The sequence below is a fragment of the Lampris incognitus genome, chromosome 9 (genome assembly GCF_029633865.1).
Source record: "Lampris incognitus isolate fLamInc1 chromosome 9, fLamInc1.hap2, whole genome shotgun sequence".
In the NCBI taxonomy this organism is placed as follows: domain Eukaryota; kingdom Metazoa; phylum Chordata; class Actinopteri; order Lampriformes; family Lampridae; genus Lampris; species Lampris incognitus.
Genome location: NC_079219.1, coordinates 21,575,969 through 21,589,895, shown reverse-complemented (window position 1 = coordinate 21,589,895; position 13,927 = coordinate 21,575,969). Strand labels below are relative to the sequence as shown.

Sequence of the window (13,927 nt, the reverse complement as noted above, 5' to 3'; positions counted from 1 at the left end):
GGGGTGATTTTTTTTTTGTTGTTCTTTTGGCTTTATTGGATATAAGGGTGGAAAGTGACAAGAGAGATGAGTAGAAAGAGATAATGTAATGAATGGCCTCGTGCAGATTGGGACAAAGGATGCTGTGTTTTGGCCTGAGCCAACATTGCTTAAAGAGTAACTAAATTCTAGACCATTTTACAGAATTTGCTGACATCTAAAGGTTAGAAACCATCTAAAGGTTATAAATAAGCTAAGTTGTTGTTGGTACTCAGCACATCAGGATAAACAAATCTACAGCTAATAACATTAATAATGGGCCTGTTTGATTTAGATGCGCCAGCACACCTATCAGCATTGAAATACAGACAGACAGACAGACAGACAGACAGACAGACAGATAGAGCCAGCACTAACAATTGTCAATAGTACTGTCAGTGATGGTTCTTTGGCACACCTACATCCAACAGAACCATTATTCATTTGACTAGCTACATTTATCCTGCTATGCTAACGTCAGACCAGCCTGGCATGTTTTTAGCATTGATAGTTTCTCACCTGTAGATGTCAGCAAACTCACTAAAATGATCTAGGGTTTAGTTGCTCTTTAAAAGATGCCCCTAGAGATACATTTCTCACATTAAAAGTTGTGTTACCTTGTAAACATCAAAATTGTCGATGATGGCATCGAAACAGGTGTAGAGGTCATTAAGCAGGGTCACCACCTGCAGGTCAAGGAACAACAGGCCACCTTTTATCCTCAGTATTAAGCTGTTATCTGGAACAGTTACCATTAAGTTTATATTAGCAGAGGTTGGGTAAGCCAGTTGAGAAAAGTCCAGATCTAAAGACCCAGGTTGCTTAAAAGCTTCTCATTGCAATAATTGTATGTTGAAAATAAGATAAATGACAACATCCTCTAAAACTTAACCAAGTATTAATCACTTATATACACATATTCTTATCTATTATCCTATACAGGTCCTATGAAGAAATATAAAACATTTTCTATTTAAGCTATCATTGTACTTTCAAAATACAAATATTGATATGATGCAGCAGAATTAGAAAAATAATACTGGCAGAGACAGTGTCATAAATTTTACCCTGTCGTCACACCAAAAGTGTCATAAGCGGCAAAAGCAGCTAGCTGGCAGTCATTCGTTTTCTTTCCTTCTTTGCTCCATTTTTTTTTTTGGCCAAGAAGCGGTCGTGGGTGCAGCGAGCAACACAATGAGGATTAGTGACATTAGTGATGATACACTGAAACAGCAACCAACTGCAGACAGTTGACAGTATTAGAAACGTTCCTGCTATAACATCTGTACTACAAACTCGATATTGGGCACAATTACATACAGCACAGCGTGAATACCCCGTCCCCCGGCGATGACTGCTGGAGGGCTAGCAACGAGCAGCTAACTCCCAGAGTGACCACTAGTGCTCATGATGGTTATGGTTGCTCAGGGTTACAATGCGGGGTGATTTTCCATGACAACAGCCAACATACAACTGCATAATGCACACTGTGCCTGTGTAATGGGACACGTTGCTTGATGCTACGGATTCTCGAACTACCTCTAGCATTCACCTATGCAGGCATTGTTCTTCACATTTCCACTGAAACACCTCTTAACTTTGTAGCTGCCTTGGATCAGTCTCCAAAGCTGTGACCTGACCATCCACATTTCAGATGGCTCTGCCTTTTTTTTTAAATCACTCAATGAGTGGAGGGCCAGTCCGACTCTCGCAAAAGATCAATGTGTTAAACCTGTAAGTTTGTTCTGGCTTGCAAGGCTACGTTACATCGGGAGTTAAAGGGAAAATTCACAAATCTTAAACCTTATCTCTGTCTATCTGCGACAGGGATAGCACATGAAAAACACCTGCAGTTGTTCCTGATAGTTTCTGCATCTCTGGAGCAGGAGTGAAACCAAGTTTGTTTCTGGCTGCCAAGTGGCGTATCATGATGTCAGCTGGTGGCTGGAAAAGACACAGCCTATCAGAGTTTCTAATACTCTAATCTACTCTTAAGATGCTGTTCAAAAAACCCAATCTCATTCTCTCGGCTAAACTATGTTTTCAGTGGTGGAAATGATGTCCCACTATAGTCAAGTCTGCACAGACCAGCACAGAGGATTGTATAGAGGCTCATGTGCAATGCCTTCTAGTACGAGTAGGTGCTGTGGGAAAGAATCTGCTAGCAGGGCAACACTGATTTCTCCATCAATATAGTACACAGTGAGGACTCTATTGCTTCAGTCGACTTCAATACTCATCAGTACTGATTGCACATACAAAAACAAAAATCGGTGAAATTTCCCTTTAAACTCTCTCCACACCCCCTAGTCTGTTTTACAAGATAAATGGATACTGTTGTTTTTATTGCTTAAACAAACAGAAACACAATCTGCCATCTTAAACCTAAACAGCGGCTCTTATCTGGTGGACACAGCTCCACTAAAATTCAGCACTAGGGACAGCGCCCAGTCCTACTCACGGGATGATTGGGCAGATTGTGGCAGGGCCGGTACTTTACAGCTCAGCTGTGCAGACGTGGAGAGAATGCAACTGACGTACATCAGCAGTCAGGGAGCTCCCTACTTAAAGGGATATTAAACTTTTTTTATTTTTATTTTTACATTTTTTGAGCTGAAAAAATGTTGGTATGGGCTTATAATGGTCGAAGTGATTACCCATATGATGAATTCACCAAAAACCGAGGCATATTACATAGCAGCTCTGATGAAGAAAATCTATGCTTTTTCTTAATTCTGAGGGAAATCGCAGCGAGTGCAGCGAACACCCTACAAATTCCTGACTTAATATGGGGGTGTCAAAGATGCTGAGACATATAAGACATAGGTGACACGTGGGTTCCAGCTTGTCAGACCAATAAAATGTGAGGGTAGCAGAAAGGTGACATGCTGGCATTAGCTAATGAAAACACTGGGTAGACTTGTGAGAAGCTGGTGAGGCGTTCTGTTACAACACTGCCACGTTCAGTCAAGAGGTAAGTAAGAGGTGGTGGGCAACTGGAAACTCCTGGGCTTTGAATTGTGAAATGTGGACTGGATTACTGCTCCATGATCTCTCTGTGCTTGACCTGTACTTGTTAAGACTGGATACCGCTGGACTGGATGCCCTAGAAACTGACCTACTACTGAGTGGATTGATGGCAGATTGGACTGCAGACTCACAGATTTGTAAAACGAGCAATTCCTCCCCTAGTTCTGTCGCTCACTCCTGACCTTCTGTGTGTCTTCCCATGTGGAGTGTATCCAGTGTGCCGCCAACTGAACAAAAAACCCCGGTCCAGGGAGATCCTCCGTTTCCTTTGGATCCACTTCTTTTTCTCCCACATTACTAATAAAGAGCTTTGTTTTACCCTTCCAACTTATTTCTCAGCGGCATTTCACCAGCCAAGTGCTACAGGACAGAACGGATGTAAATCCATGGTCCTTATTATGGCCTTGCCCACAAGATTTGCCATTCAGTATTAGAGGAAAGCCTGTACTGTAAAGTCCACAGTCAGTATTTTGGAAGTACATCACAAACGTGCATATTGTGAAAAGAAGTTGGTCAATTAGCCTCACGCAAGCAGAAGTAATTCTAAACATTGAGAGTATTTATTCAACATAAAGGCAGAGAATTTGCAATACAGCAAAAGAGAGGCCAGCGACCCCTCCTCAGAAACCTCCTAGGGGCTGAAAGGTCATTATACCGGTTGAAAATGTTAAACGGTATTAATATCAAGAGTTATAGACTACTGACCTCTAGGGGAGTGCTCTCAGCAGAGATAGCAGTGAAGCCCACAATGTCACTGAAGTAGATGGTGACTGAGTCAAAGGCTTCAGCTTGGACCGTCTCCCCTCTCTTCAACTGCTCTGCTACAGAACTATGGGGACAGAGAGAGTGAGACGGTGAGGATGGAAAGAGATGGAGTGAGAAAGGCAGGCAGACAGAGTGAGGAGAGAGAAAGTAGGGTAGTAGATGGCATATTAACATTGCATATTTAGCTGGGCACACATTAGAGGACTTTTCAAATCCTAGCCAATAGTGAAAATGGGGGCGACCCCACACGTGACAACAGATTTCACAGATGTTTTTATATTGCGGTGGCCAAAACACACACAGTAGACTATTGGGTAAAGACGGCACATCACACAATGAACAATTATACTACTCATCAGTCACTCTCAGAAGCATTTTAATTCAAGAGGGGCCAATCAGACTTAAAATCGAGCAGGTTATCCTGTAATGTGACCTGAGTAACTCCATGTAAGACCGTACGTTTTAACTCTATAAGCTTTTATATATATAAAACTTTGTTAAAAGAAACACTCAATGGTAGGGGAAGTGCTCAACAAATAAGGAGCAAAATAATCCAGTGATTCAAGTAAATTCTTCATGAGACAGTACAAGCCTGTTTCATGTCATAAGCAATCATCAGCTGTCAATAAAATCTTTTATTGACTTTTATTGACAGCTGATGATTACTTATGGCATGAAACAGGCTTGTCTCATAAAGAATTTACTTGAATCACTGGATTATATATATATATATATATATATATATATATATATATATATATAGTATGTTTAATGTGAGATGTGCAGAGAAATTTATTGATTGACATTATTATTGGTTTGTTGTCTGATATACTTTTGGTACAGTCTGCACTGTTTTCTTAGAAGGGGAGACGTGGAGGAATCAGTTAATACCGAAAGGGACTTTTATTTTGACAAGTTACCAGGCTAGACTTCAGAGTGTCTCCTGAGTTGTATCGAATAAAGATGTTCGCATTACTCTCGATAACAGACTGTTGGAATCATTTACGCGAAACACGACATGGTTTGTAGTAATATTGATAGTCCGCTCCTCATTAGTTGAGCACTTATAACAACACCATTGACGGTTTCGGAGAAAAAAAAGCTACACACACACACATACATACATATATATATATATATATATGTATGTGTGTGTGCTTGTTGTTGTATTAGTGTGTTAGAAAAACAGGCAGTATTTGGTAAGAGTAGTTGTAGCTTTCATAGTAATTGTAGTAGTAGTAGTAGCAGCAGTGGCAGTAAACAGTAGCTATGTAGCTATAGTAGTTGAAGTAGCAGAAGTACTGTTGTGGTAACATTTGGTTCTGTATCATTATTATCATTAGCAGTATCAACAGCAGCAGGTATATTAGTAAAAATAACAGGAGTAGCAGTAATAGCTCTGGTTGTAGTAATAACAGCAGCAGCAATAATAGTAGCAGTAGTAATAGCAATAGTGGTTGGAGTAGCAGTTGTTTTACTGTGGCAGTATTTGGTACAGCAGGGCCTCCGCCTTGCGTTTCTCTTCATGGTAGGCCTGTGTCCTCTCCCCCACTAACTCTTCCAGGTTGTTAGCATACTGCTCCATACGAGACAGCAGGTTGTCCAGGATGTTGGTTCTGGACTCCCTTTATATGTACAAACACACACACACACACACACACACACACACACACACACACACACACACACACACACACACACACACACACACACACACACACACACACACACACACACACACAGACAGACAGACAGACAGACAGACAGACAGACAGACAGACAGACAGACAGACAGACAGACAGACAGACAGACAGACACACACACACACACACACACACACACACACACACACACACACACACAAAGAAATAAACAAACCACACAAATAACACAGTTTCTGTTTTGAACCACAATGTCACTCAAATACAGCAAGGTGATACTTTTGATTTTGGCTATTGACACAAAACTGGTAAATATAATTACTGTTATTTCTCATTGGAGCCCTTCATAAATGGTTTGATCAACCGCATTCTGCAAACACTTTCACTGCCTGAACAATTCAGGTGTGCTGTTAGTCTGTGTAATGTCAACCAAACCAACTACATGTTGAACAAAATAAGGCAACACAAGTCCTCCATAGAGCCCTCACCCTCTTCATTCATTTGAAAACTGGTGAAAATTATGTTGATTGTTGTCAAGTAACTTTAAAACACTGTCTAAACTGGCAATAGCTGCCGCCATTTTCTAGTCTGAAGTATGCATCACTTTGGTTACAAATGTTTTTCGAAGTTACTGCAAGATCAGGGAAGTAGAGAGTCTTTAAGTGACACGTTCTACATATGGTCTAGTCAAATTACTCCTTTAGCATTTTACTTGCCCTGTTACTTGCTCTTAGCACTTATTGTATTCAATCATTTTAAAAAATATATATTTCTTGTGCTTTTACTTTAACACTGGTTTTGTTCTTAGATGCTTGTTTAGAGAGAAGATGCACTTATGACCTCTGATGACTAGTAGTTCTCCTGATTGCCTACGTTAAATGCACTTATTGTAAATCGCTTTGGATAAAAGCGTCAGCTAAATGACTGTAATGTAATGTAATGTACTTGGCTGAAACTGTTGATACATGACCTGCACATGTGAGAGGGACTGGTACAAACACACACATCTCTAGACCTAATACACTTTGTTATAGTACTAACAGACACACAGAGTAACGGACCTGTTCTGTTTGGGGATGAGGGTTTGGATGAGTTTACACTTGATACTGGTATCATTAACCTGTTCTGTTTGCAGAACCGTGCCAGCTGCACCACTAAGTAGAAGGAGTTTCACAGGCCCACAAATAGTGAGGGGCATTTTGGAGAGGTATCATGAAGGTGTGGTGCCAAACGTCACAAATTGTCAGGGGGCCAAGTAGTCCAGTCAGCATCCCTAACTGGTACCGACCTATTCTGCTTGAGGATCAGGAACTTGATGTGGCTGAACTCGGGTCTCTCTGTGGGTTCTTCTGCCCAGCAGCGCTGCATCAGCTGACCCAGCTCAGGGCTGTGGCTCTGGGGGTCGATGGTAGGCCTTAGACACGGCCACTCCCCCTGTATGACCCGGTCCACAATCTCTGGAGTGGGGCAGGTGGGGGTAAACAAGTGGATGAGGCTGTTACCATTGGTCATCCCACATTTGTTCCTAAACTTATTGATTAACTTTACTCACACAGCTCCTTTCAAAACCCTGATGTGGCCCCAAAACAAAAAGAAATGATATGTGATAAAAGACACAACAAAAGAGTGGATATTATATACTGCTCAAAAAAATAAAGGGAACACCTAAAAACACAATATAGACCTCGATGAATGAAATATTTCAGCTGAAAATCTTTATTTATTAGACAGAGGCATGTGTTTAGAGCAAAATAATCTAAGAATGATCAATGGAAATCAAAATCATTAGCCCATTAAGGTCTGGATTCAGAATCATACTCAAAATCAAAGTGGAAAATGAGAACATAGGCTGATCCAACTTCTGTGGAAATTCTTCAAGACGATTCAAAATGAGGCTCAGTAGTGTGTGTGGCCTCCACGTGCCTGTATGCACTCCCTACAACATCTGGGCATGCTCCTGATGAGACGACGGATGGTCTCCTGAGGGATCTCCTCCCAGACCTGGATCAGGGCATCGGTCAACTCCTGGACAGTCTGTGGTGCGACATCGCGTTGGCGGATGGTACGAGACATGATGTCCCAGAGGTGCTCGATTGGATTCAGGTCTGGGGAACGTGCAGGCCAGTCCATAGCATCAATGCCCTTGACATACAGGAACTGCTGACACACTCTGGCCACATGAGGACGAGCATTGTCATGCATGAGCAGGAACCCAGGGCCCACTGCACCAGCACATGGTCTGACAATGGGTCTGAGGATCTCATCCCGGTACCTAATGGCAGTCATGGTACCTCTGGCTAGCACGTAGAGGTCTGTGCGGCCCTCCAAGGATATGCCTCCCCAGACCATCACTGACCCACCGCCAAACCGGTCATGCTGGAGGATGTTGCAGGCAGCAGAACGTTCTCCACAGCGTCTCCAGACTCTCTCACGTCTGTCACATGTGTTCAGTGTGAACCTGCTCTCATCTGTGAAGAGCACTGGGCGCCAATGGCGAATCTGCCAACCAAGATGTTCTCTGGCAAAGGTCAATCGGGCTGCACGGTGTTGGGCTGTGAGCCAAGGCCCCAATTGTGGACGTCGGGCCCTCATACCATCCTCATGCATTCTGTTTCTCACTGTTTGAGCAGAAACCTGCACATTAGTGGCCTGTTGAAGGTCGTTTTGTAGGGCTCCGGCAGTGCTCCTCCTGTTCCTCCTTGCACAAAGGACCAAATAGCGGTCCTGCTGCTGGGTTGTTGTCCTCCTGCGACCCCCTCCACGTCTCCTGGTGTACTGGCCTGTCTCCTGGTACCTCCTCCATGCTCTGGACACTGTGCTGGGAGACACATCAAATCTTCTTGCCACAGCACGCATTGATGTGCCATCCTGGATGAGCTGCACTACCTGAGCAACTTCTGTAGGTTGCAGATACCGCCTCATGCCACCTCTAGTGGTGAGGGCACTAGCAAAATGAAAAACTAACCAAAGATCGGCCAGAAAAGATGAGGACAGGCAAATGGTCTGTGGCCACCACCTGCAAATCCATTCCTTTTATAGGGGTTGTCTTGCAAATTGTCTAATTTCCACCAGGTGGAAATTAGACAATTTACCAACAGGTGAAATTGATTCACAAATCAGTGTTGCTTCCTAACTGGACAGGTTGATATCTCAAAAGTGTGATTGACTTGGAGCTACATTGCATTGCTTATGTGTTCACTTTATTTTTTTGAGCAGTGTAGTAAAATGATAATAGAATGAAAGAAATAAAAAAAGAAATAGGAACATCATAGGCTTATATTGGGGCAAGACTAAAGAGCAAGACTTTTAGGAGTCATTTAGAGAAGGATGCAAAATTTGCTGGTCAGAGCGCCTAAAGAGAAGCTTTCAAAAGTCCGGTGGCTTCAACAGTAAAGACCCAATCACCTCTGCAGCTGATCAGTGCAGCTGATCAGTGCAGCTGATCAGTGCAGCTGATCAGTGCAGCTGATCAGTGCAGCTGATCAGTGCAGCTGATCAGTGCAGCTGATCAGTGCAGCTGATCAGTGCAGCTGATCAGTGCAGCTGATCAGTGCAGCTGATCAGTGCAGCTGATCAGTGCAGCTGATCAGTGCAGCTGATCAGTGCAGCTGATCAGTGCAGCTGATCAGTGCAGCTGATCAGTGCAGCTGATCAGTGCAGCTGATCAGTGCAGCTGATCAGTGCAGCTGATCAGTGCAGCTGATCAGTGCAGCTGATCAGTGCAGCTGATCAGTGCAGCTGATCAGTGCAGCTGATCAGTGCAGCTGATCAGTGCAGCTGATCAGTGCAGCTGATGCACAAAACAAGCTTGTGCTGCTATGTATTAAAGTTTTTTTCCGACATCTATCTTTATATATATATGTATATATATATGATGTATATAAACTGAGTTTTCTTTTTGTAGCACCACAAAGCAATTATGCTTAGGGCACCCAAAGAGCCATCAGCAGCCTTGACAAGGATTGTTACCACACAACAATTTGTATAGCTAAATGTGTTTAGTATGACAGAAGACGAAAGAAACATAGATGAGAGAAAGAAAGATGAGGAATAAGAAGTATATTTCCACTGTGGTTTGTGGTCCCCAATAACTGGGGGCTGGCTGAGTTTTATTCATGTAGTCTAGTTGTGGAAGTTTTATTTGTGGATGGTTTATTGGTTTTTGGAGCTGCTGTGAGAAGAACATTGGTCATCGAGGTGGTTATTGAATGAACTGGGTGATTAAAGCAGGGGTCGTTAACATACAATTGTACACGTACACATACACACACGTACACGTACACGTGTACACACACACACACAAACACACACACACACACACACAGACCGAAAAATACACAACCACACAAACTTCCTCCCTCTCTCGGACTCAATTTTGCCTACTTTCTCTTTCTCTCTCTCTCTCTCATTTTATATTTTCCTTCTCCTCCGTTGGTGAGTAATTGGAGGTTTTTGGCACCATAGCTCTGTGGTTGGTCTGTAACTCCCCTCACTCTCTCTTTGTCACGACTCAGACTAAATATCATCCTTAATCCCTCCATCCTCAGACCTCCTCTGTGTCTCTATCTCACTTGCAATGCCTGCCTTTCTAACCAGCAGCAGTTTTGCTGAATACTGTAATGAACACGCAGCCCTTATAATGAGCTCTATACAGTCAAATAAAATGTAGTCATATTTTTCTTCTTCTTTCGGTCACTCCCATTAGGGGTCGCCACAGTGGATCATCTGTTTCCATCGCTTCCTGTCCTCTTCATCTTCCTGTCACACCAGCCACCGGCATGTCCTCCCTCACCACATCCATAAACCTCCTCTTTGGTCTTCCTCTTTTCATTTTGCCTGGCAGCTCCATATTCAGCATCCTTTTCTCAATATAACCAGCTTCTCTCCTCCACACATGTCCAAACCATCTCAAACTTGCCTCTCTTGCTTTGTCTCCAAACCATCCAACCTGAGCTGTCCCTCTAATATAATCGTTCCTAATCCTGCCCTTCTTCATTACTCCCAATGAAAATCTTAGCATCTTCAACTCTGCCACCTCCACCTCCTGTCTTTTCATCAATGCCACTGTCTCCAAATCATACAACACAGCTGGTGTCACTACCATCTTGTAAACCTTTCCTTTAACTCTTGCTGGTACCCTTCTGTCTCAAATCACTCCTCAGAATCATGTTTATTGGCCATGTAAGTTTGCACATACATGGAATTTGAGTCTGGTTTCATGGCTCTCTCAGTGTACTTAACATAGAATAACAATACTACAACACAGCAATCTTCAGATATATACACAAGGATTGACTTATACAGACAAAATAAGAGGTGATAAGGTGCAATGGTGCAGAGATTATATCAGAGATGCTGACACTCTCCTGACACTCTTTTTCACACACTCCACCCTGCCTGTACTCTCTTCTTCACCTCTCTTCTGCACTGCCCATTTGAACATTTGACCAAAGTATTTAAACTCATTCACCTTCGCCATCTCTACTTCTCACCTTTCCACTGTCTTCCCTTTCGTTCATGCATATGTATTGCATCGTGCTTCTACTGACTTTCATTCCTCTTCTCTCCAGTGCATACCTCCACTTCTTCAGGTTCTCCTCAACCTGCTCCATACTCTCACTACAGAACACAATGTCATCCGCAAACATTATAGGGAGGAACATCATGGGAAGACACACACACACACACACACATATATATATATATATATATATATATATATATATATATATATATATATATATAAAATCCAGTTAGTCAAGTAAATTCTCTATGAGACAGTGCAAGCCTGTTTCATGCTATAAGCAATCATCAGCTGTCAATGAAACTGCTCGAGGAAGGACATACCGTCTGGCGGACAGACGCATTAATTATTCAACCATCTGGTAAATCCTCTCAAAAAACAAAGCATATTCAACCAGCAGTAAAATGTACAATCTATGTCTAACTGAAAAATCATTTATCATTTGCAAACCAGAAATGTCCACATTGAATAACAGGAATGAATTGGCCAGCAGTTGCAGACATAGATATAAGCACCTATTTTGTAATGACAAATAAATCATGACAATAGACAAATACCGCCCCCCCCCCGCCCAAATTGGGCTGTTAGCGATCACGTGTTTTTGAATTTTGAATCACACCTCTGTTAGCAATCACATGTTTTTGAAATGTTTGTACATTGCACATCTCCCTTCCCCATTGGACAATGTGCACGTGATGTGCATGATGAGGCAGTAGATGGTATGTCCTGTCTCGAGTAGTTTCATTGACAACTGATGATTGCTTATAGCATGAAACAGGCTTGTACTGTCTCATAGAGAATTTACTTGACTAACTGGATTATTTTGCTCCTTATTTGTTGAGCACTATCCCTACCACTGAGTGTTTCTTTTAACAGTTTATATATATATAGACACCTAGCCTTTTTGTTACTTTTTAAGAAAAAAAAGAAAACGCCTGCTTTTCTGCTGCACAGAAAAGATAGCACTGGCTCTGACAGAAAGACAAGGTGAAGGTCAAAATCCATGACTCTTTGAGAGGACACACACATTAAACTGTCCAGCCTTTGCAAACTCTGTTCTACACGTCTTCAACTGACAGCAGAGCTCCAAAGTCACCCAAGTGTTTCTCTGAAGGTGTGTCCGGGTGGTGTGGCAGTCTATTCCGTTGCCTACCAACACAGGGGTTGCCGGTTTAAATCCCCATGTTAACTCCGGCTTGGTCGGGCGTCTCTACAGACACAACTGGCTGTGTCTGCGGGTGGGAAGCCAGATGTGGGTATGTGTCCTGGTCGCTGCACTAGAGCCTCCTCTGGTTGGTTAGGGCACCTGTTCAGGGGGGAGGGGGAGCTGGGGGGAATAGCGTGATCCTCTTACACGTTACATCTCCCTGGTGAAACTCCTCACTGTCAGCTGAAAAGAAGTGGCTGGTGACTCCGCATGTATCAGAGGAGGCATGTGGTGGTCTGCAGAAATCAGAAATACTTATTCATCCCCAAGGGGAAATTGGGTCCCACTACAGACACTCAAACGCTCTAGCAAAGAAAAACTAAAAACTAACAAGACAACAAATAGAAACAAGAAAAACAGAAACAAATAGAAATAGGAGACAAAATAAGAAACAGAACCAAGAACAAAATACACAAACATATGTGCGCCATGCTCCAGCACACAACGCCCACCCACACTGCACCTCCACAGTATGAAACAAACAGCACAAACAAACACCTGATGGGGTAAAGTAAATCAAAGGGTCAGTCTAATGACTTTTGACTCAGAGTGTCTGCCCCTCTGAGGGAGGAGTTGTAAAGTTTAATGGCCACGGACAGGAATGACCTCCTGTGGCGCTGTGTGGTGAGTTTCGGCAGAATGAGTCTATTACTAAACATACTCCTGTGCCTGACCAGAATGTCATGGAGTGGGTGGGAGACATTGTCCATGATGGCACATAATTTCAACAGCATTCTCTTCTCAGAAACCGCCGCCAGAGAATCCAGCTCCACCACCACAGCATCACCGGCCTTGTGGATGTTTATTGAGCCTGTTTGCATCCGCAACCCTCAACCTGCTGCCCCAACACACAACAGCAAACAGGAGAGCACTGGCCACCACAGACTCATACCACATCCTGAGCATTGTCTGGCAGATGCTGAAGGACCTCAGCCTCCTCAAAAAGTACAGACAGCTCTGTCCCTTCTTGTAGAGGGCATCAGTGTTCTTAGTCCAGTCCAGTTCATTGTCTATATATACCCCCAGGTACTTGTAGTATTGCACAGCATCCACACTGACCCCCTGGATGGAAACAGGGGTCACTGGTGGCGTCGTGTGTGGCTGCCGCTTCTCCCTCTCGTAGCCCCCCCTCCCATCCACCCCTGTATGTCTGTGTTATGTTTATCGTCTTGTTTCACCCCGTTTATTATAAAGCGACTTTGAGTTTTAGAAAAGCGCTATAGAAGTTTGATTTATTATTATTATTATGTCCCTCCTCAGATCAACAACCAGCTCCTTTGTCTTAATCACGCTGAGCTGCAGATGGTTCCACTCACACCATGTGACAGTTTCCCACCACAGTCCTGCACTCAGCCTCCTCGCCCTTACTGATGCATCCGACCATAGCAGAGTCATCAGAGAACTTCACAAGATGGCAGGACTCTGTGTGGTAGTTGAAGTCCGTGGTGTAGAGGGTGAAAAAGAAAGGATACAGCACCGTCCCCCGTGGAGCCCCAGTGTTGCAGCTCTCCCCGGATCGGCAGGGGGGTGGAGCAGAGATCGGGACGGCTCAGAAGAATGGGGTAATTGGCCGGATACAATTGGGGAGAAAAAGTGTGTGGGGGGGGTGTTTCTCTGAAGGCAGTAATAAATCCCATTTAAAGAAATCTATAGTTTCCTAGCTATATGTTGAAATGAATGACCTTCAGCAACGAAAGACTAACATGTTTCAACAGAAAGCT

The 13,927-nt window shown here is 43.3% G+C and overlaps 1 protein-coding gene across 2 annotated transcripts in view; it reads right to left on the bottom strand.

Annotated features, from left to right (window-relative positions):
- The window catches only part of LOC130117579 (atrial natriuretic peptide receptor 1-like), a 145,266-nt gene that overhangs the window by 16,587 nt on the left and 114,752 nt on the right, over nt 1-13,927 (bottom strand). For both annotated transcript variants that reach the window (XR_008810695.1, XM_056285696.1), the window contains exons 16-19: nt 6,764-6,932; nt 5,292-5,438; nt 3,754-3,877; nt 636-704 (exon numbers count right to left, since the gene is read on the bottom strand). Coding sequence is in view for 1 of the 2 variants with exons in the window: in XM_056285696.1 (XP_056141671.1) it covers nt 636-704; nt 3,754-3,877; nt 5,292-5,438; nt 6,764-6,932 (509 nt within the window). In the remaining variant the exon portion in view is untranslated. The remainder of the gene's footprint in view (nt 1-635; nt 705-3,753; nt 3,878-5,291; nt 5,439-6,763; nt 6,933-13,927) is intronic.